Here is a 22,967-nt window from a genome sequence, read left to right on the forward strand (position 1 = left end):
GGAAATTTTTCACTTGGGGCTTCTAGAGAAAAAAAAGTCAGAAGGGGGTGTGGCTCAAAGAGGATATTTGGTTGAGAGCCGAGAATTTAGTTCAGGTTCCCCAGGGGAGCAGGCGCTGGTGGCCTGGCACCCTCAGAGCGCAGAGTGAAGAAATGCTGGGGAGTGAGGGAGCTCGAAGTGAGGACACTAGAGGCACCAACTGGAGAGGGAGTTGCTCCCCTCAGGAAAACATGCACCCACGCACCTTCTCCGGAACTGCCTGTGGGTCCAGCCATTCATGGCCGGGAGGAGGAAGGAAAGAGGGTGGGTGGGAGGCGGGAAGAGAAAGCCACATAGAAACAGGAAGGAAGGGGGCTTGGGAGCGGTTTGCTGTGCAGAGAAAACCGGCCTCCCGTGAACTGAGTTCATGGCTGCCCTCCCTCAGCTCTGCCCTCATCTGTGGGTCCAGCCAGCCTCAATGAGGGCCTACTGAGTGCAGTCCCGCATTTGGGCATGAAAGCAGAGTTGATGGATGCCACAAATCCAGTTCTAGAGATGCTTACTCACCTGCACCGGGCTGAATGGTGTTCCCCCAGATTTCGTGTCCACCAGGAATCTCAGAACGTGACCTAGTTTGGAAATAGCATCTCTGCAGTAGGGATTAGTTAAGATGACATCATATTGGATTGGAGGGGACCCTAGATCCAATGACTGGTGTCCTTATAAGAAGAGGAGGGCAGACACAGAGAGATGCATAAATGCAGGGGAGAGGCCATGTGAAGAGGAAGGCGGAGACTAGGCTGATGCATCTCCAAGCGGAGGAACGTCAGAGATTGCAGGAAGTTGGTCACCAGAAGCTAGGAAGAGGCCAGAGAGAACGCTCTCCTCGAGCCTTCAGAGGGAGCATGGCTGAGCTGACACACGTGTGAATACATTTCTGTTCTATCAGCTGCTCAGTTTGGGGTCACTTGTTTTGGTGGCCCCAAGAATCGAGCATAGCATCATAGGAGAAAGACAGAACGCAGGCACTCCTCACTTGGCAAGGCACGGTGCTAACTGAAACTTGTGTCTATCAGAATTGTCCCCACTTTGCAGGGTCTGTGGTAACTGAGGGCCAGTTTCGGTTAACATGGAACCATGCAAAGCAAGGACTGTCTGCACACCCACCCACCTGGAAAAGCACAGACAGCTTACCATCAAGAGAACACTGAGTAGTCCAAGGTGACATAGAAGAATCAACGGTGGTTAATCTGGAAGGGCTTCCTGATAGAAGCAAGTTTTGAAAGATTAGAACCCAGGCTCTCAGAAAAGTCACATGGGGGCGTGCTGGATAACTCCCTTCTTCCTTGAGGGGTCCAGTTCCGACTCTACCACTTACTGGCTCCGAGATCCTACTCTACCTGAGGCTAAGTTTCCTCACCTGTGAAACAGTGATCACAAATCCAGATCTGCCAGGGGGACACCCAGACCTGATCATTGGCCTCAGCCCTTTTCACTCTCAATGGTGTCCTGGTTTGTACTGAAAAAAAAAAAAGAAAAGAAAAGAACAATTTGGGGATTGGTTTTTTTTTTTTTTTTCAACTTTTCAAGTATGAAATGATCATATCATAAATATGAGATTCTGCTGCTCAGCTTTGCTACCTCAGGGAGATTTCCTGATTGAGAACAACTTGAATGAGTTGTCTCTGGGCCAGTCCCAGACAATTCAGCTTAGGGCTTTAGAGCAGGGCTTCTGGAGTTGGACTAAAGTAGACTGACATCTAAGGTCTACCACCTGTCAGCTCTGTGACCTTGGCAATTCATTTGCCATCTCCTCCCCATCGTTCTCTGAGGACCAGTTTTTTTCCTTCCATGCAACGGAGCCAATAATAGTGCATAATCTGTAAACTGTTCAGGTGATGAAATGATACATGTGAAACCCGTAGCACAATGCCTGTCACAAAGTAACTAGTTTTTAAATAGGAGTTAGAAAAAAAAGAATTGTGCTGAAGCTGTGCAGAGTTTGTTTGGGTTTGCTTGGAGGAAGAACTTCTAGACAGTAAGAGAGGAGACACTGCAGCCTCCAGACAGCCTGAACCCCAGAACAAATCATCCCTAATTGTAGATAATCAAAGAACAAAATATGCAGACATTGAGACACGACTCAGACGTTACGGCCCAGGATTTGATTGTGTTTAGATCTTGTTATGGCTTTCTGGCCCCTGTCTCTTTGCGTTTTTTTTTTTTTTTTTTTTTTTTTGGTGGGAGGGAAGTTGTTGTTGTCTTGTCCCCAGAGCAAGGCAATATGATATTATGGGAAAAACTTGAAGAATGGTCTGTCATTTTATTTACAAGAAACAGAAACTCCTACTGACTCATTTAATCCTAAACCTCATTTTCTAGAAGGCCATTGGAGAGTTCCGAGGACTGATGGAGACCTGGGAAGCCAGGGTGGAGACAGGCTTGACACAGGCAACGCTAAGCACCTCCAGAGCCAGGCAACTGGGTCTCCTTAGGGACAGTGAGCGACCAGAAAGAATGTGTTCAAACCTCTATGTTCTGTTCCTGGTTCACTCCAGTCAAGACTCAAAGTCCCAGGAGAAAAAAAAAATCTGCTTAGCCTCCCCTGGGCATCTCCATGGCTGGAAGAGGCCAGGGCACTCCCTTGGACCTACCGAGACTACCTACACCGGGTAAGAGGAAATTCCAAAAGGAAGTGGGGTGCATCACCCAAAGAAGAGGAGAGGAGGCCTGCGGCCCCACTGCCGCGAGGGCCCAGAAGACCCTGCATCCTGCTCCGGAAAACCTGTGTGTTCTGCCCACAGACCTTCCCCTCCACCACCTCAACTTTTTATCAGCAGAGGAAGATGGTCAGCTCACATGATCTTAGGGGCTTTCCTTCCAGAATGTTCCTGAGCCCTGGGCAGCTCCCACTGCTCTCATTTCCTTATAGGTAATCCTCCCACCTCAGGCTCACAGCACTGACTCCCTCAAGGCAGAGACCACTTTCTGAGGAGCCCACTGCCCAGGAGAGGCCTGCTGGTGACGTTTCCAGGCCTGCACAGGAGACACCCAACGACAGGTTTTCAAACTGACTATGGAGAAGGCCTCGGTCTCAGTGTCTGGGAGGGAGATTTGAGAGGTGGGGGAAATGGCGACCTAGTGTGAGAGAAGGGGCCTGCATGTCTCCTGGAGAAACAACCCCAAGGTGCCCGACTGGCCCCAGGGGAATCTGGTGATGGTTCCCACCCCGAGAGGCAAAGATGTGCCCTGGGGCTGAATCGCTGCTCTGACCCTGCTTTGCTATATGACCTTGAGAAAGTTACCTGATGACGCTAAGTCTCAGTACCCTGAAGTGTATGATGAGCAAGTGAGTGTTTTCATCTCATGAGGATGTTGTGAGATAAAATAAATCAGGAAATAGAAAGAAAGAAACACAAAAACAAACAAGCAAAGAAACAAAAGTAAACTGGGCAAATAACATGGTGCATGAGAAGGGTGCCACTGTGCTTAACTCTTATGCCTATCATGAGCAAAAGCATGGAAAAGGGAATCAAGGGAGCAGAGATCAGAGGGGGCTTCCCAGAAGAGGTGACATTCAAAATGAGACATGGAACGTGTGTGATGAACATCATTCAGGCTGAGGGCTGAACAAGAGCCGAGCTCCAGAGGAGGGAATGTGTCTGGCATTTCAGAAAAAATGCAAATTGCCTCAATAAAGTTGCAAGGAGTGATACTGCAACAGGCTGGACAGGTAAGTCGGGGAGGGTCATGAAGAGGTGCAACGATATTTGTCCTTTAGGGTCAGAGTAAAGGGAGACACTAAATTCTTGTGTGTCAGGGAGCGACCTGGTCTGTTGCCTTTTTAAGAAGAAGGAACTCCTGTTCCTTCGAGGAGACCAGAGTAGGGGCAGTGAGAAGCTTCTGGCACCAGATCGTGGCGGGCAGAGAGAGTGGTGGCGGTGGGCAAGGAGACCTGGGGACAGAGCTGAGAGGTAGTCAGGAGGCAGAATCCAAAGGATTTGGTGATGTGTTAGAAATGGAGGGTGAGAGAAAAGGAAGAGAAAGAGGAAATTCTCAGTTACTGAATCTGTGCTGGACCACTTTTCATATATTACCTCCTTTAATTCTCTTAACAGCCCTGGGAGAGCAGTGTGAGTCCCACAGTCCCGCCAGCCTCCTATTTATTTCCTTTTCTCCCTGCAAATCGGCAAAGTCGGGCTCAGAGCAGCAAGGTCATTTGCTCTGTGTCACACAGCACGCTGGTGACACAGCCAGACTGAAGCTCAAATGAGTTCGCAAATCTATGTCTTCCTCCCCATCACTTGTGGAACTTTTAAAATAATACAGGATCCCAGACCCCCCTACACCCTGGACATTCTGGTTTAGTAGCTCTGAGGTGGATCTTTGGTCAGAAGACCCTCAGGTGATTTGGGGACTTAGTCAGGCTTTTAAAACATCTGGCCTCTTCCATGCAACTCTGAGGAGCTCAGCACCACAATTGCCCAGGGAGTCAGTCTAGGGAACCCTGCTCTTTTTGCCCATCATTGCATTTCAAGAGTTGCCTTCCCCTGCTGGATGGGGCTGTCAGGCACACTCTTCCAGAGGAGGAGCACCGGGAACCACGCTGATCAGTCAGCCTTGGGGTGGGCCCGTGAGCTCAGGAGACCAATCAGAACCCTTTCTGAGGCTTTTCCTCCAGAGGAGAGGGGGATCCTCTTTCTTTGAGGAGTCTATGCAGCCATCTTTGCTGCGGGTGGGGAGATCCTGACTGAGATGAAGATACGGAAAGAATCCTGAAGCCACTGTTTGAGCCCTTAGATCCAGTCACCCTTGGGCTTTTTCAGTTACATAAACTAATTATATGCCTTCCTCCCCCTCCCACCCCCCCAACCCTGTTCTACATTTTACCAGGTTAAATTGAATTTCTGTTGCTTGCCACCTACAGATCCTGACTGATAGATTCTTCCACTCAGGCTTCTGCTGTCTGGAATGAATTAGGTTGACATCACTGGGGGAGTAGATGTGACATGAGCTGAGCACAGAGCATTGGATTGGACGGGTTGAAAAAGAGATGGACGACTCTGGGAAGGAGACACTTAAAGTATATGGGAAATACATTCACCCATTCACGGGTCGATACACTCATTCACTCATTCAGCACAATTTTATATGCTGGAAACTGTGCCTGTCCTGCTGGGTACAATGATGGAGAAAGTCAAACTATGTGTCCTCAACGAGTTTCAAGTCTAGCAAGGGGAAAAGAGCATTAAACAGGTTATTTCTGCACAGATGAACATGCCCTGGGACAGAGCAGGAACAGAGGGTTCTGGGAGCCTCTGACGTCACACCCAGGAGAGATGCAGGAAGCATCTGTCTCTGAAAGAGTGGCCACGTTCAGGAAGGCATCCCCCTCTCACCTCAGTCCACTCACACCCTGCACGCAGCCTTCAGAGTTCGGGCATCAGGTAGATGAAGTTGGAAGTTGCCCTTAAGGTGCTTACATCTAGTGACGTCCCCACTTTTCTCCTGTATCTTCAGTTCTCCCCTCCCAACTTTATCCCCTCAGCATACAAACTAATTATCTCTTTATCCTCAATAAGATAGAATCAAGATACAGCAAATCAAACCAAATACAAATCCTTTTTTAAAAAAGTCTAACTTTTTAGTGACGTGGAGTCAATTTACAATTTTAGTTCCAGGTGCACAGCAAAGCAATTCAGTTACACATATACACACATACATATACATATATATATATATATATATATATATATATATATATATATATATATATATATATATATATATACACACACACACATACATATATACATATATATACACACACACACACATATATATATTTTCAGGTTCTTTTCCATTACAGCTCATCACAAGAAACTGAATATAGTTCCCTGTGCTATTCAGTGGTCCTTGCTGTTTGTCTGTTTTATATATAGTAATATATATAGTAATGCAAATACAGGTCTTTGTCTCTGCTTGATGTATCCGTCTCTATCCTTATGCTCAGAGTTATGCTTCTTAAAAAGGTTGTTGAGAATCTTTGTTTCTACTTTGTCTCCCCCTCACTTTCAAGGTCCACATGACCATTAAAATGGCTGTCCATTCAGCCATTCACCTAGGAATTGTTGAATCATTGATGGATGCCAGGCATTTATGTTGGCACCTGGTGAACAGGACTGATGTGATTACATTCCTCAAGGCAAGATGAGCAATTTCTATAAAGAGTGAGGAGTGTTTAGGCTGCCAATCCCAGTCTCTTAGGGAGTCTTGCCTAGTGATCAGAGGATACCGCGAGATGAGCGATGGAGGATGGACAAGAGACTGCTGGGCTTGTGGGCGTGGTGTGGGCTGGGTGGTGTGTCAACAGTGTTTTGAGCAGAGGGAACAAAGTGTCTGAAAAAGGTCCCAGGATATAGGGGAACTGCAGTGATGAGACCTCAAGTCAGTGGAAGCCAGTACGCGGAGGACCCTGGAGGTGTAAGACGGGTTTGGACTTCATCCAGAGGGTAGCAGGAACCCTCTGAAGGGATTTAAGCAGTAGGGGTGGCATAATCATATTTGTGACTAGAAAGATCTGGGTGGTGGCAGTGATGGGATGAAGAAGGCAGTAGTTCTCAACTTTTTCAAGCCCTGGAGAACTTGTTGAAACTGTTTCCTGGGGCCCATCTCCTGAGATTCTAATTCAAGGGGACAGCGTGCTTGCATCTGCAACAAATTCACAGGCAGTGTTGGTGCTGATGGTCCAGGAAGCACACTTTGGGAACTCCTGGAGAAGGCATGGCAGGAGGGCAGGGTGCTGGGAGAATGATTAGGCAGCTGTTTCAAGTGATGGATTGAATGAAAGGAATGGAGGAGCAGAAGGCTCTTGGGTGGATGGAGCTGCTGTCCCACTGGGAGGTGTGGTCAAGAAGATGCTTCCATATTGCCAAGCCCTGTGGACCATTCTCTGCGCATTCTCTTGCTGCCTCTGACACTTCCAGTGGAAGAGCTTCCTCCTGGGCTCCAGTTACAGTCTTTTTTCCCAGCTTCCCTTTATCCCTCTGACAGTCTTCTCCCTTGTTCCTCTTCCAGCATTTCCTGGGCTTTTTCCTTGATTCCATTTCCCCTGGGGGAAGGGGCTGGTCTTCAGCAGCTCCCAGAGCTTCAATCCCCTCCTGCTACATAGTAAACACTCTAGCAGTGTTTGTAAAATAACTCAGAGTCTAATTGCTTTTGTTTCCCTTGTTTTCCACTAGTCCATAAGCGACTCAGGGCTACAACCTTATCTATCTCATGTATCTTAGCATCTCTTCACACCCCCAGCACAGTGTGGGCACACAGTAGGTGCTCAATAAATATTTATGAACGAATGAATAATTCCTGTTCTCACCATTTGGCCAGCTCTTTGAATGCAGGCAAATTACTTAATCTCTCAAAGTTTCAATCCCTTTATGTGTAAAATAGGGATTAGCAATGATTGAATTTCCCTCCTAAGAGTTGCTTTCGGAATGAAAAAAGATAATGCCTGTAAAGTGTTTGGCACATGCTATACTCACATTAACTACTATGATGGTTGCTTTTATTGGTGGTGCTCATGTGACTTTGGAAGACCTACTGAATTTGTTTAAACTTCAGTATTGTCACATTCAAAAATCGCTCCCCAGCCAGGCTGCTGTGTGCATCCACTGAGATGCAGGGTGTGGCAGATAGGAGGGGTATGAGGTTACTCCCACTCCTTCCCCACCCTGGAGAGCCCTGACTGCACAGCCCTGTTTTATCCCCCATGGGCTGATGGGGTGACAATGGGAAGAAAGTGTCAGGAATAGTGGCTGAGCTCCCAGGCATTGTGTGAACACAAAGAACATTTCTTTTACCCTGAGAAGATCTACAGCCCATTAACGCTTGTTGCCCTCAACCGTGTCTTCCTAAAGAGCTTAGTGTAGGCTGATATTGAAAGAAATGAAATTAAAAACCAAGTGAGAAATCAACTCAGAGTCATTTGGACTCATCTCAAACCAGCTTGGCAAAGCGAACATTCTTGGGTGTTTCTTCTACATTTGAAATGAGTCTAGGCTCTCCCCTGAAGGATTCGGACTAGAGGAAGATTACAGCTATGTCTTTAGTGGTGAGTGGTGGAGTCTTTTTAGCTTAGTTTTTTTTTTTTTTAAACAGGTCCCTATTCTCATCCTATTAGCTTGTGTCTACCCCTTCTCCTTTGACAGAGGCGTGTAATGGTCTATATCCCTAAACGAGGAACATTTAGTAAAGCTCCTAGTGCATTCCAGATACTATTGGGGGACACCCTTCAGCCTCTTCTAACTGAAGGGTTATGTTGCATGTATACTGTTTCAGGGGTCCTTAGCTTGTACGCTAAACAACTATTATTGACTGAGCCAATCATCAGCTATTGCAATCAAACCACAGAAAATCCCCTAACTGGATTATTTTGTCTGCTTTCCCAAGCTTTGTCTTAAAGGCCGGCAGAGAACTCCACTTCCATGCGGCAGCTGTGAGGAGCCAAAGTATTAGGCTGAGCGTGTGAGAACTTTGTTCATTTAAAACTTTGATTGACTGTTTTTAGAATGTGGATCGCCTTTGTTGCTTCCAAATGACAGTATGAAATAACACTTGCTCTTCAAACATTCCAGCCCTAGACAAAACTACCCAGGGCAGTTGATGACTTGGGGCCGTCATTAATTCCTGGACAGTGTCCTGGGTCAAAGGCAGAGTTAATATTAGCTTATTCCTTCCTGTGTATTCTTGACCAGATTGGAAGCTCCGCCCCTCCATCTCCAATTCTTGATTATTGTTATCTACAAAATAGATTACACAATGGCATAAACCCTGGGGACTTGCTGGATTGGCTCTGATGGCCAGTTTGTGTTGGGGTCAAGGTCAGCCTGATTTTCTGGAAAGAAGTTGGCATCTGTTCTGTTTTCAGACCGTGTCCAGGCTTCATAAAGCTAAGAGGGGGCCGATTCTGTTGTCGGAGTGGTTCCCTCTCATCTCCACAGCCAAGCTCTGCATCCCGAAAGTTATTTCCTGATCATGTGGAACGAGAAGTTGTTTTTCGAGTGAGGAACACTCTCTCCTATTCCACAAGCTTGCCGGGACTTAGTGATTCAAACTAACACCTTCCTCGTTCCCAAGTGAGTCACTCCAGGGCTGTACTCCAGCCACAAAGGGGCAAACAGTGAATCGTTTAAGATCGCCCCCGCTTCTGTAACACTTTGAACTACTCAACTTCTGTGGATTTTATCTCCCTTTGAATTTAGGACGTAGGGTGTGACAGCTTGAAGCTATTAGGGTAGGACTTAGGATCCAGAAGAAAAGATCAAGAAAGACACTAAGGACTTGAATAAATTATTCTAAGCGTCAGGGCCAAAGACAGTAATTATTTATTGATTTATGGGTCATGGTGGATTAAAATCTCCAAGTGAGTACAAAGATCTGAAGATCTACTCTGAGGCTGAGACAATGAGATTATTAGAACAGTGATAGTAACTTCCATTGGCCTGTATAGTCAGCGTTCAGGTTTCTGGTTTGGACCGTGTGGTTTTCAAAGGCTTATATAATTAATGGTATCTCCATTCCAAAATGCCTTTTCATGTTCTAATGATGAGCATGTGTCATGAGTGTCCGTGTATGAGCGAGGTTGGAAGGAAGGAGAGTTTGTCGTTTCCAAAATTATGACTCACATGACAAAGAGTAAGGATGTTTTATTTTATGAGCTGAACAGTAGCACTTCCAGACTGGCTGCTTCCCAGGAGCAACTGGGGAATTTCATTTCATTAAATAAAAGGCTAAGGTAGGAGTGAATAAGCTGTGGGTTTCTCACGGTGGAAGGAAAAATGAAGCCACGAACAACAAAACAAAAACAAAAACAAAACAAAAAGGAAGAGGACCCAAGTCCTCACCAGGTTAAAACGTTGAAATTGAAGGCACATAATCCACTGGATTCCCTCCTGTTCTTGTCCTTGTGACCAGCCAGTGTGTTCCCACCAGCATGTGTGAGGGGTGATCTGGCACAGGTTACAGTAGATTTTGCCTGGGCTTGAACCCTGGCCCTACTCATCATCAGTGGACCTGGGTACACAGATGGGTCTCTCTGTGCTTCAGTCTCCTTCCCTACTATGGGGAAATCAACAGTATCTCTTTCCTAGGGTTGCTGTGGAATTAGAAAGTGCTTAGAAAAATGCCTGTCACATAAATGTGGTTATTATTTGGGTCAGTCCATCGGGCCCCAAACTTAAGCATTCTTTCTCTCAGTCCTGGAGACACAGGATGAGCTGAGGCATGACAGTGAAGTGTTAAGTGTTTTTCAACAAACTTGGGACCTGGATTCAGCCTTTTACTGTGTGGCTACAGAGAAGCCACATAACCACTCTGAGCTTCTCTAGTTCCTTGTTTGTAACATAAGGTTAATAACCTGTCTCCCAGAGCATCTGGTTAGCAAGCAGCAAATGTTGGTCCTACTCTTTGTCCCCCTGCCAACTCTGTCAGGAGGCAGAACCCAGGGGCTGGAATGGAGCTGGAGGATGGCTGGGGAACGGTCTGGAAAATCGAAACTGAGGGGGGTTTCTTCCTCATCTTCTTCCCAGCCCCCAGTCCTCACCCCTTTTTGTATTCTTAACTGTTATCTTTAACCTCTAGCATCCCTTTTGCCTACCTCTAAACCCTATCACCAGCCCTTTCATTCTTTGAAGTATCAACTCTGGTCCTTATCACAAATCTCCAGGAAGCATCTTATAACCCTGAGAACTTAAAGACTTTAAGGCCCCAGACCCATTAGAACAAAGAAAAACCCCCACCCTTTCTTAAAAAACTCCTTTTCCCATCTTTGTAAACTCACTCCCGGAAGGGCCAAATTCTGTTAATTTGTAATTGATAATAAGAGAATGAGAAAAGAAAAAAAGAAAGAAAAGAAAAACAAAACACTCACAACTTAAGATTTGGCTCAATTATATATTTGCCAAGTATTTTATTTTTTCTAAAAACAATAGAAAAAAAATCAACTTTAAAAAGGAAAATGTACTTAAATAAAAAAAATTATGTTTTATATAATACATGGCATGAAATTTTGTATAATTGCTATAAACGTTTTATTAAAGTTATTTACATTTAATGGTCATATTTACATAGGAAAATTGGGTGAACTTTAGGATTTTGTAAAAACAATTCTTAAATACAAATCTGTTAGAGGGGAAAAAAAAAAAAAGATGACAAGCATAAAAAAAGTTCTTTTATGCCCAAAGTTCCATCTGAGGCAGTTTACATTATGGCTAAACCTTGGGACTGGATTAGTCCCAAGACCCAGCCAAGGTTGTGAGGTTGCACTTGAACATGCATTTGAGAAAAGTTCATTCGTAAAGAGTTGCTGTAGTTTTGTCAGAAGAAACCTTTTTCCTTATTCCCCCTTAGTAACAAGTGAGAATTCACAAATGATTCCAGTTCCTTCCTCCAATAGGTCAATTTATGCACAAGAGTTCCGTAGCTGTTCAAGTTTGAGTTTCAACTGTTCTCGCCTCTTCCGCAACACGTCTTTTTCTGAAATGAGCTTTTGCTCCTCTGCTTGGATGGACAAGATGTAGGCTGTGGCTTTTTTAAGGATAACTACCTTGGGGGCTTTTTCATTGTTCTCCAACTCCGGGATCTGGTCACGAAGGGCAAAAAAGCTGCGTTTCAGCTCGTTCCTCCTCTGGCGCTCCAAGACGTTGTGTGTCCGCCTCTTGTCATTCTCCTCCGTGTCCGAAGACCTGGGGCTGGCACATTTTCTGTTGTTGCTGATCTGTTTCAGGACCCTGCCATTGTCCAACTTAGCCCTCTTGGCAGCAGGATAGTCCTTCCTGGTGGAGGGTGGCGCTGCATAATTGTGCTGATGGGTGGACACATGGCATCTCTTAAGGACCAATGGGCTGTGAGGAGGTTTGCTGTGGCCTCCGGCAGAAGGTGACCCCGATTCCGACCTTTTGGCAGGGGGCTGCCTCTTCTCTACAGAAACAACATCAATTTCTTCCTCATCCTCTTGTTCTTCCTCTTTGAGAAAGGAAAGAGAAATCACCCAGTTAGCAACGGTTTCCTTAAAACAATCAATGACCAGATTAAAGTAATGCGATGTGAATACAAGGCGTTATTAGGTAAGAAGGGACCCTGGCACAAAGTTATCCCATGAGGACCAGCCAAGCATCTCTGCTCTTCTCGTGAAGGCAGAGTCTCAGGGTGGAAAATGACAGCTGGGTTTACAGCACAGACAAGAAAATTACCATTTACCAGGATACAACATTGATGCCAATTCTTACCTAAGACTTAATGAGGCTCTGGACACACCCAAAGCAAAGCGCATTCCCAAGCACCTCCTATTTGCAAGGGACTTTACCAAGAACCCTTCAGATGTTGCAAATGATAGCTGCGAATCTTTGGTATGACTTTAGCAACTCCCTATTTTACTGGAAGTGCAAAAAAGAAAAAGAAAAAAAAGTCTTGCAGCTTTGCCAAAAGTCCTAGGGGGTGGGGGAAGGAAAAAAGAAATCCAATTTTGGGAAGGATTGGCTTTTGAGTGTTCAAAAGAGGGTGAAAAGATTTCAACTCCTCAGCCTATCCACTTATAAGGCACTTTCAGCAGCTCATAGCGCTCAGGTGGGAGGCTGCCCAGTGTCTGTCCCCTGCCCCTTTTCATTCTTGTTGATTTGGAGTCCATTAAATTCCAACAACTTCTCAGAAGTTAAGGGAGGAAGGAGGTAATTCATTCACTCTTGCAGAGATCAATCCTCTAGCCTCATCAAGATCCCCCACCCCCAACCAGGGCAATTAAAATGCTTAAGAGGGGTAAGAGGGAGCGAATTGAGTGGCTAGATAAACTAGAAGATTTAAAAACCCAAATGAAATTCCTAAGGGGAGGGAGGGGAAAGGAGGAGGCTGGCCACTAGGGCGGTCTTATGGGAAGGGATGGGAGGAACACCGAAGCCCAGGGTTTCAGGGATGATGCGCTCCCAGACCCTTCCAGACCTGCCATTTCTTTTCCAAATATAAGGAAAGAGAAAAGGCAGGGTCAACCGAAGTGGCCCCTTGCATTAGCGGCCGATAAGAACAGGAAAGACAAACAGCCAACCCCTCAGACAGGCCTGGAGGGTCCCAGCTTACCAGAGTCGCTGCTGGTGGTGGGTGGTGTCTCCTCGTGGAGCGCCAGGGGCTCGGGACTGGCCCGCGGGGACGACTCGGCGGAGGAGAGCAGAGAGTCCGAGGACGGGGAGAAGGCGGTGGAGTCCGGGGAGGCGCAGGGCTTGGGCGAACTGCTGTCGTTGAGCGGGTAGGGGAAGACCACGGAGGGGTCGATGCATTCGGAGGCGGCGGCGCTTAGGTCCTGCAGGTACAGGCTGGAGGTGGAGCACCCGCCGTGCCCACGGGCGGGGCTCGGGCTGCTGCTGTCTTTGCGCGCAGCCTGGTAGGAGGCCAGCTTCTCGGAGACGAGCTTGGCGGCGGCCGAGAAGCCGCTCCACATACAGTCCTGGATGATGATATTTTTGATGAAGGTCTCGTCGTCCGGGTCGCATATGAAGCTCTGGTTCACCATATCTCCTCCCAGCAGCTCGGTCACCATCTCCAACTGGTCAGCAGTGGAAAAGCCGCCGCCGCCGTCGTCGTCTCCCCTGGGGGAGAAGGACGCGACCGCAACGTAGGAGGGAGAGCAGAGCCCGGAGCGGCGGCTTGGGGACAGGGGCGGGGTGGGCAGCAGCTCGAATTTCTTCCAGATATCCTCGCTGGGCGCCGGCGGCTGCAGCTCGCTCTGCTGCTGCTGCTGGTAGAAGTTCTCCTCCTCGTCGCAGTAGAAATACGGCTGCACCGAGTCATAGTCGAGGTCATAGTTCCTGTTGGTGAAGCTGACATTGAGGGGCATCGCGGCAGCCTGCTGGAAGGGGCACACAGAGGCGGGCAAGTCTTGAGTTAAGGGGGTCTTGGTTGGTATCGAAACCCCGCGCAGCGCGCGGTGCGCGCCACAATCCCGAACCACTCCCCTTTCAGTGCTGTCCCCCCAAAGGGGCTGGTGGGAGGTGGGGGACCAAAAAAAAGGGGGCACCTTTTCACCCTCTCCGAGGGACCCCCTACTATCTGGGACACACACTTGGTGAACCAGCTCCGTAGCGCTAACGGACCTTCCGTTCCCGGGGAGCCCGGAGCGTGAAGCCCGGGAGTTGGCCCCGCAGCCGCCTAGCAATCGAAATCAGCTCTGGCCTCCTTAACAGGCCGGGGAAGGCGGCAGTGGGGAATACGAGCTGCCAAACGCCAAAGCGCAATTTTTTTGCGCCACCTGAAGGAGAAGGCGAGAGGCGCCGAGGCAGAGCTGCCGCGCGCGGCCCCCTCCCGCGCCGGGGCCCCTCCGCTCCGCGCCGCACCCGTTCCCACTCGCGCCCTCGCCGCGCTCCTTCCCCCGCCGGCGCCGCCGCCCCTCCCAACCTCTCCTCTCCGCCTCCTCCATCCCCACCCCCCAGCGCGCCCCCCTTCCTTCCTTTGCCGGCTTTTCTTCTTCTCTCTCGCGGGCTGGGGTGGCGAGTTCAGCCTCGGGTCTTAAACTCCCCCCATAAATAAAAGGGGGTGTCAAATAATAACAGGGACACCTCCCTTCAATACTCAAAACGCGGCTCAATTGCGCCAGAGACCCTCCTGCGATTCCGCGCCCGGAGTTGGGCGTCTTCCCGTCACCCGCCAAGGGTAGCAGCTGTTCTGGAAAAGCCCAGAGACCCGCTCCTTGCCGTCCCTCCGCATCTCAGGGGCGCAGGGGCACCCGTGTGGGTACACCAGAGGCGGCAGGGGAGCCAAGGCTGGGTGCGGAGATTTGTCCTCGTTTTCCCCCGAATCAATAATTCCGGAGAATTGGACACATCTTTGCCCCAGCCTCCCTTCACCCCTTTCCCGCGCCTCCCTAACACCAAGTCCTAACATCTCCGTAGACCAAGATCTTTAATTTTATTATTCTTTTAAAAAGTCAAATGCCAACTTCTAAAAGGAGCCGGGGGCGAACTGGAAACGCCGGGGATCAGCGGGCGAGACGCGCCGCAGTGTCTGTCTCTGGCTGACAGAACTGCGGTAAGCCGAAATTTAAATGCCCTTTCCCAGGCTGGAAAAAGTCAGCGGCTGCGGAGCTCTCATGCTCACACACGCAATATGTAATTCTTCCTCCAAGGAGCTCAGAATGGAAAGGGTTTTCTACCCACTGCAAAGCACACATCACCCCCTTCTTCCCCCCAAAGGCAAAAACCAATTAATGCAATAAACCAAGAATGCCTAACCGGCCGAGGTCAGCGACCATCGACACAAGAAAAAAATCTCTAAAGGCTACTTCCAAAAACGCACCACTGTTTTTCGTCTGCCTCCCCCCTCCCATCTTGACAAGTCACTGTACCCCGACCCAGTTCTGGTTCCTCTCCACCCCACCCCAACCTACCACAACTACTCTGAGAAAGTGTCAGTAGCGCAGGAATGAGAGAAAAGGCATTCTACTCATCTCGGCATTAAAGCCGTAGCCAAAATAAATTAAAAGACAAATAGGTTCGGGTGCTCACCGGGTTTTCCACTATCCGAAGGAAATCCAGCGTCCAAAAGGCGGAGTGGAGCGCCTTTCAGATGAGCGGGTCGTGGGCAGCGGCAGGGAAAAGCGTCTCCCCAAATAGGCAGAATCGCCTCTCCGCGTCGGGAGAGTCGCTCCGGTGTTGTAAGTTCCAGTGGAAAGTGCCCGCCTGCCGCAGTGGGCAAAGTTTCGTGGATGTGGCGAGGGTGGCGGACTGCTGGCGGGGGTCGACGGGAAGAGTGGGTTGGGGGCGGCCGGGCCGGAGGCGAAGCCCCCCTTTCACTCCGGATCTCCCCTTCCCCGGGTCCCCGGAGCGCGACTCTGCTCGCTCTGCTGGCTCGGCTCTTCCACCCTCCAAGCGCCCGCCCGCTCGCTCCCTCTGCCTCTCGCTGGAATTACTACAGCGAGTCAGTTGAAGCCCAGAAAACCGGCTTTTATACAAGCAGGCACGTCCCTCCCCTCTGTTCTCTTTTTCGCGCCAAGCCCGTGAATAGCCCTGCCCTTCCAGAGGCAGTTGGGGAGCCAGGCGGCGGCCAGGGCGCGGCGACCGCGGTGGCAGCAGCAGCCGCGAGATGCGCAGCCCGAGGGTCCTCAGCCGTGCAGACCCTCGCCTATAAAGGGCCGGTGGGCGGGGATTCGCCAGAGAGGATCTTTTTTCTTTCTCCCCCGCCCTCTGCTTTGGGAACCCGGGAGGGGCGCTTCTGGGGAGGGAGGGCCGGGGGGAGGAGACAGCCCTTTGAGCCTGGCACTCCAGTGCGCCGAGCTCTCGGATGTAAACAGAGTAAGAGTGCCGCATGAATTAACTGCGCGCCTACCATTTTCTTTTGCTCCCGCTCAAACCCTGTCCCTTTCTCTGCTGCCCGCTCCTCCGGCGCCGCGCTCGGTTTGGCACACAGCATACTGGTCCTGCGTGCTTAAAGCATCGCGGGCGAAACAGCTGAGTGCTCCGCACCGAGAATACATGGTGTACCCACGGCCACGCCACGCACGTCCGGGGCAGACGGGCGCCTCCCTAAGGCCGGGGAAAGGGCAACGTTTGGAAAATAAGTCCTACGAAGAGAGGAAGACGGGGTATTTAAGGGCGCGCGCTCTGTGTGTGGGGTGTTAGTGTAGATGGGGATAAGTGATAAGAGGTAGGAAGGAAAATGGTGCCTGGAATAATTAAAATAGCTCAGCGACGCATTGCCACGTATACTTGGAGGGCGCGTTATGAATAAACACCTATGACATTTGTTGGGGGTGTTATGCATTCCGTGTGTACAGCGATCTCGACTGGGCACCTTCCACCCAGAATGAATCGCCCACATTGCCGCCAGAGCTGCAGACTACCCCCCACCTCGGGCCCCGCCCGCTCAGAGCCACACGGATCTCCGCGGGAGCCCGCCGTTCCCCCGGGACGCGCTAATCCCTGAGATCTTTTGCGTGTTTCGGGGCTGGAGTAAGGAGGGAGCACGATTGCGGGAGCGCGCCGCGAAGGACTGACTCTACGCTGCGGGTTCCCGTCCCGTCTGCACCCCCATCACACCCCCGCGCCTCTCTCTCGGAGTTCCCAATTCCGTAGCCAGGTTTCGGAAAAGAGACCAATCCTCTCTGCTCCCCGTGGTGTCGGTTTTCAGCACTCCGGGGCTTCCAGCTTTGGGGGAAATCAAAGGCGCTAGACGGAAGAATACTGGGGAGGGGGGCGCGAGCCGCGGGACCAGACTCCCAAGAAGGAAGGAGACGAGCTGGCGGATCCTGCCTGGGGAGTCAGCCGAGTCCCGGGTGAAGAAAACCGTTAACTCTTTCCTCCTCGGAGCAACCGGACGTTTACTTCCTTTCTGGCTCTTCTTTCCTCTGTATTATTGGACTCGCGATCATGCACGCAAAAAAATGCATCGATTCTGATCTAAGGAGCCAAGTATAACTACCCGTGCCTTTTGGGGGAGGGGTATGGGTGTCCTTGAGCCATTTAAAAAGTGGCCCAGTTTCAGCCATTAATTTCCTCGTTCACTGACTCTAAATTTTTTTCTGAGTACCATAGTGAAAGTGCATGTGTATAATCCACGAGCATCTATACACATTTCATGTACACGTCGGCCCAGAATGTTACCCAAGACGACACATAATTTGTTCGCTCCCTCAATTAATCTATATTTAATATACAATGCATACTCCCTCGGGATTTGCTAATCTGCATTATCCTAGGGCCTTAAAAAACAAAGGCAATCTTCCCCAGCTCTGGTCTCTCACTCAAGGGCATTTTAAGTAAACTTTTCTACGCCCCTTCCCCCCATTCCAAAACAGAGAAAACTGCTCGCGTATAGTGCTTGTGTTAGAGATAAATTATTACCCGTTGAGTTTGCTGCTCGGCGTTCAATTGTTAAATGAGTAGTAACTTCCTCCAAATCAGGCACACGGCACAATTCAGTTTTAAGGGTTGCAAATTACTCCAGCCTCCAGGCCTTTGCCGCAAACGCGGGGAGCGACCAATCCCTTGTCATGGTTTTGCTGCAAAACGTCTTTCCCCTGCCCCCTCCCAGGGCTGCACCCGCGCCCCGGGTTTGCGAAAGTAAAGTAAGTGTGCCCTCTACTGGCAGTCTAGATCGCTGCGTCTAGATGCCAGCTGAGGGCCGGCGGGTCGGGTGGGGGGCAGGGGCGTCTGGAGCAAAGGATTTCCAGCCCGGTGAGGGATGGGGCGGTTCCTCAAAAGGAGTTTCCATCACACCGACTGCAGAGTGGCGGAAAGAAGAGGAATTACCGGAGAGAAAAGTGTTTCACAGGCGGCCCTTTAACCGCATATGCGGTGGTGAAAATTAACCCGTCACCTACTTACAGCAGACATCACCCTACAGAGAACGGGTGCTATTTATGGGAAATGTGAAATAATTAACAAGTTAAAAAAAAAAACGAAAACAAAATTTCCAGGAGAATTCTGAAGCAGCAAAACACACTTTAGCCCACATATCTTAGAAACCCATCATCTAACCACCAAATTTTAGAGAAAGACACTGGATTTTTTGGGAAGGTGAGGGGTATTTGGTTTGGCGTATTATTTTTTTAATTAGAAAATTGGTGAACAATAGCCGGATGTTTTCATAGTGATGGTGTGTATGTGTGTGCTGGGGGTGGCATTTGAGATTCCATTGGAAAAAAAAAAGACTATTTTAATAAAAACTTTTCATACCAAGATGACTGGGAAATAAAGGTCAAAGTAAGTGTGAGGGAAATTTACATAGCTTGCTTAATGGGTGTGAGTATTTCAAGCAGGTTTTTATGCTGAGAAGAACGTTTGACAGTGTCTGATCACCTAGATAAATTCTGAGGAAATTTGGCAACAGGGGATCCTTCCTGGAAGAGGTCTCTTAAGGTGGTTTCCCAGGAATCTGGCACTTTTGGCACTGATCTGCTGGAGGCTGAATGACTGCTCCCTACTTGGGGCAAAAAAACAAAACAAAACACAAAAAACACAAAACACAAAACCCCAAAACAAAACCCAACCAAAAAAAAAAAAAAAACCCACTAAAACACAAAACCAATCAATCAATCAACAACAAAAGTAGGTCTAGCTTGACCTCAGAGGGTAGTTTTTGAAAGTTTCTAAAGGTAACAGATACAGCCTGTCTTTAAGGTCTCACTAGCAAAAATTGCCAGTCAGGCATAGGAGATGTGGACCCCAGGCAGCTAGCTGCTTGCGGCTTCAGGACCCAACCTCCTTCTCTCCCAGGCTGCTGGTATCGCCTGGGGTGTTATTTTCAAGTAACAGCTTGGAGTTGGTTTGTGCCTCCAAATCAGGTAGAGACCATCCCATTTTACAGCCCAGGAAACGGAAAGTCACAACTCAGCAAGACTTCACTTAAGGGACATCACTGTCTTTCTTTTCGTAATCTTTATGAATCATTTGACCTGGAAGGAACATTTGCTGGGTTGAGAAATGACAGAGGAGATGAAAACTAATACTATCGTTCAAGGTGACCAAAGGGATGCATGTTATTGTAAAAGAAAGATGGTAAATAGAAAAATAAAAGCGCCAAAGCCATAGAGTTTCTGATCCTGATCACCCAGAGACAGCTGATGAAGCTTGTCTCTTAAGAAAACTTTTTAAGGGACAACTTCGGTCTTTCTACTTCCTTTGGAAGTTAGTGGAAGGTGTCTATTGAGCGAACATTCCTGGTTTGCTGGTCTAAGGACACTTTAAGATTATGTCTCTTCTTCCTTTCTCGGGTGCTTCTGGGTTTCTAGAAGAGGCAGATCCCCTGAAGGGCAGAGCTGTTGTTACCCCCAGGGTTGGGACTCCAGGTAAAAAGTAAGACTGCCTCATGGGAAAGAACACTGTGTCACTGCAGGAAACACTTTTTCCTCCAGGATTACAACTAAGAATTGTTCATTCTTGCACACAACTGCATATTCTCACAATGACAATCATGTGTCACTTTTATATTTAGGAAAAAAGAAAGACATACGGAAAGAATGAGCAATTTGACCACACTTTCTCCTTTCCTTGCAGACACACACAGAGAGATTCAGAACGTGTGACTTATATAACAGAACGCCAGTCTCCTCCCCACCCCCACTTCTGCTTGGAATATCTCTTCCCCTACCCCTCAGAAAGTTTCCTCTGGGTCTTTGACAGATAAGAGCAGTGGACAGAAACTGGACCCTGGTGATCAGAAACTAGTTTCAACTTGGGGATGAGACAGCCCCTTAAGGATGGCTGGGATGTGATTTCAAAACCCCTTCAAGTCATTGAGGCCTGTGGAGGAGGGGTAGGGAAGTGAGGAAGAGGATGATAAATACGGAGCACCACAAGAAAGATCAGGTTGAAAGAACGGTCATTAGATTACAACCCAAGCTAGCCAGAGAATGTTTAAGAAATAGAAAATCTCACGAGCATTTTAACGCCAACCATGGGTTCCAATGAGAGGAGTGCAGGAAAGCTCTCCAGCAGACAAGCAAATAAAATCCAGCATCATTAATACATAGGAATGATAGCAAAAAAGGCAGTGAAGAAAATCTTTGTGCCTTTTTTAAAACGCATGTTTTAAAATGTTATCTCCCTCCCGCCACCTCTTGTTTCTAGCATACTGCGTAAATTAAAGCAGCCAAGAAGGAAAAAAAAAATTCGTTAAGTGTTTTTCACATAAAGCAAGAGAGCCTACGTTTCCTGTGTCGCATTGAGTGCATTCAGTTGCTTTCTCACCCGCTGACCTTAGATCCTGGTGGAGTCCTAGCTGGACTCAGTAAACCCTCGTCCCCTCTCCAGCTCGGCAGTCTTTTTTTATTCCTTAGCCCTTCACTGTCATCCCGCCATACTTTGTAGCTGTTAGAGTAGACAAATGGTTCTTTTGTTCAGCCTCTTCAAAGGCTTGGTTTATTGTTCCGTAAGTGCCAAACCCAAGCCAATCTCAGAAGTTTCCACACTTTCGCTCACTTGACCGGTCTTTGCTATGGTCCTTTTGGGCAACATCTGTCTCCAGGATGGACTCTAGCTGGGCTGGAGGTGGAGATGACTGGAAAGGAGAATTGCTGGGGGAAACGTTTGCCTTTCAGTCATCCACCTTCATCTAGAAGCCAAGGAGAGCAGGAGCCTGTTCCTTTCCCGAACCTGTAGAACTCCCAAATCAAGGCTTCTGACTTCCTGAGAGCAGCTCACTCTTGGTTGCTCTTGTTTTTAAATTGCCTGTTCCCTCTGTACGTAACTCCTTTTAAACGGACTTTGTTACAGAAGGAACTTTCCTGAAGGCACCTAGGGACCTTGGATCACCAAAGCCAATGGCCTCTTTCCCATTTTCCTTCTTGACTTTGCTGCTGTCAGGGAAACTGATGGCTTCTGGAATGATGGCTTTTTTTCATAAATCCATGACTCTCAACTGGAGGAAATTTTGCCCACTGGGAACGTTTGGAACTTTCTGGAGACATTTGGGGTTGTTACACAGGGGTGCTACTACTGGTATCTAGTGGGAAGAGGCCAGGCATGCCCGGCTTCAGTGCCGAGGCGCCCCCCGCAACAGGAAGGTGTCAGCCTGATACGTCAGGTTGAGAATCCCAGTGTAACTCCACCTTCTCCTGTTGCTATTCCCATGCACCCAACTGCTTCTTCTGCATCCCCTGTTGGCCCTCCTTCCTCCTTACTCACTACGGGTAGCTGCTAGAATCAGCCTGCAGTAAGTTCAAACTGTTCCCCACCTCCCCCTCCATTTACCCTTGCATCCTGATTAATTTCCCTCTTCCTTTAAAAGTCTTCCGTGGCTTCCACTGGCTGAGGATGAGGCTGCACTTCCTGAGCTCGGCATTCCAGGCCCTCATGCATCTGATCTCCGTCTTATCTGACCTTATTTCCCACCAATCCTGCACATCAGAGAAACCGACCTGTTTACGGTCACTCTGAGGGACTTGAAAGTTCCCACCTCAGCCCTTTAGTCCAGGCTGTTCCCTTGATCTTTTGTCTTCTTCTTAATTTATCTAAGAACTAACTTTCTTTCAAGACCCAGCTGAAGCTGCATTTTCTCTGTGGAGTCTTCCCTTCCTGTCCCGGCCTATGACCATCTTACAGAATCATGAAAGTTTGGGGTTGGAAGCAATTTTGAGAGCATCTAATCCAGCTGTTCTGAAACATGAATGTTTATTCTCAGAGTGGGAGCATCAGAAAGGGACCCTCTCTTCTCCTTCCCTACAGAAGGAATCAGGTCTGGCCCATGGTGATTGCTCAGTTAATCCTTTCAGAATACATGAATGTATGTTCACTCTCCAGGGGGTAGAATTAAGTTAGCGGGTAGACTTTCTCAATAACTTATTGGCTCTCTAAGAATCTAGTCTACGTGCAAAGACTGCTGAATCAGCTCAACTGGGGGGCCTATTCTGTCATGACCACTTGTAAGTCTGGCAAGTCATGTGATTTCTCTAAGCCTCACTTTTCTCATCTGTAAAATGGGACTGCCGTCATTAAAGCATCTATCTTATTGAAGATGTTGTAAGGATTAAATGAGATAATGCATTTGATAGACAGCCTGGTGCCTGGCCTGCACTCAGTACATGTTAGCAATTGTTAGAATGGGTCCCTGATTTAGCAGAAAATTATGGACTGAACTATTCTAAGTTTAATGTATCAGTGTTTCATGGTGCTCTCCAGAGAGTTCCATGAGATCTCTGTCCCCTATCACTTCTTCAAGCATGAAAATAGTGGATAAATACAACTTGTCACTGGACAGTTGAGAAACTGGGGTCTGGCATCCTAAAGAGACGATGTAATGTTTAGTGACTAATTCCTAACTCACTCCTCTCCTTTTCTCCAGCTGCAGCAGGACTGACGGACTATTCCAAGCCCGTGCCATTTTCTAGACCCCTTCATCTGGAAAAAGCAAAATACCGGAAGATCTGCAAGGCTGAATTATGTACTGTTCTTATTTAATGCAAATCAAAGTGTTTTGTTAGTATTCCCTCCTTTGACTGAATTCATATGCTGGCC

The 22,967-nt window shown here is 48.3% G+C and overlaps 1 protein-coding gene across 2 annotated transcripts; it reads right to left on the minus strand.

The window, feature by feature from the left end:
- Positions 1-10,915: 10,915 nt before the first annotated feature.
- MYC (MYC proto-oncogene, bHLH transcription factor) lies at positions 10,916-16,137 on the minus strand. 2 transcript variants are annotated; one of them, XM_032467639.1, is made up of 3 exons: positions 15,522-16,137; positions 13,105-13,867; positions 10,916-12,000 (listed from the first exon to the last, which is right to left on the minus strand). In XM_032467639.1, exons 2-3 carry the CDS (start codon positions 13,856-13,858, stop codon positions 11,438-11,440), a joined length of 1,317 nt encoding a protein of 438 aa, XP_032323530.1. In that variant the 5' UTR covers positions 13,859-13,867; positions 15,522-16,137; the 3' UTR covers positions 10,916-11,437. The 2 variants fall into 2 exon arrangements, with proteins under 2 accessions (XP_032323530.1, XP_032323529.1); XM_032467638.1 differs by having other exon boundaries at positions 11,156-12,000; positions 13,105-13,870; positions 15,522-15,925.
- Positions 16,138-22,967: the final 6,830 nt, after the last annotated feature.

The sequence above is a fragment of the Camelus ferus genome, chromosome 25 (assembly GCF_009834535.1).
Source record: "Camelus ferus isolate YT-003-E chromosome 25, BCGSAC_Cfer_1.0, whole genome shotgun sequence".
NCBI lineage: Eukaryota > Metazoa > Chordata > Mammalia > Artiodactyla > Camelidae > Camelus > Camelus ferus.

Excerpts from the sequence above, each read along its gene's own strand:
- MYC (XM_032467639.1), bottom strand. The coding sequence starts at position 13,858 with ATGCCCCTCAATGTCAGCTTCACCAACAGGAACTATGACCTCGACTAT. Across the intron at positions 12,001-13,104 it reads CACCACCAGCAGCGACTCTG|AGGAAGAACAAGAGGATGAG; the intron begins GTAAGCTGGGAC and ends CCTTTCTCAAAG.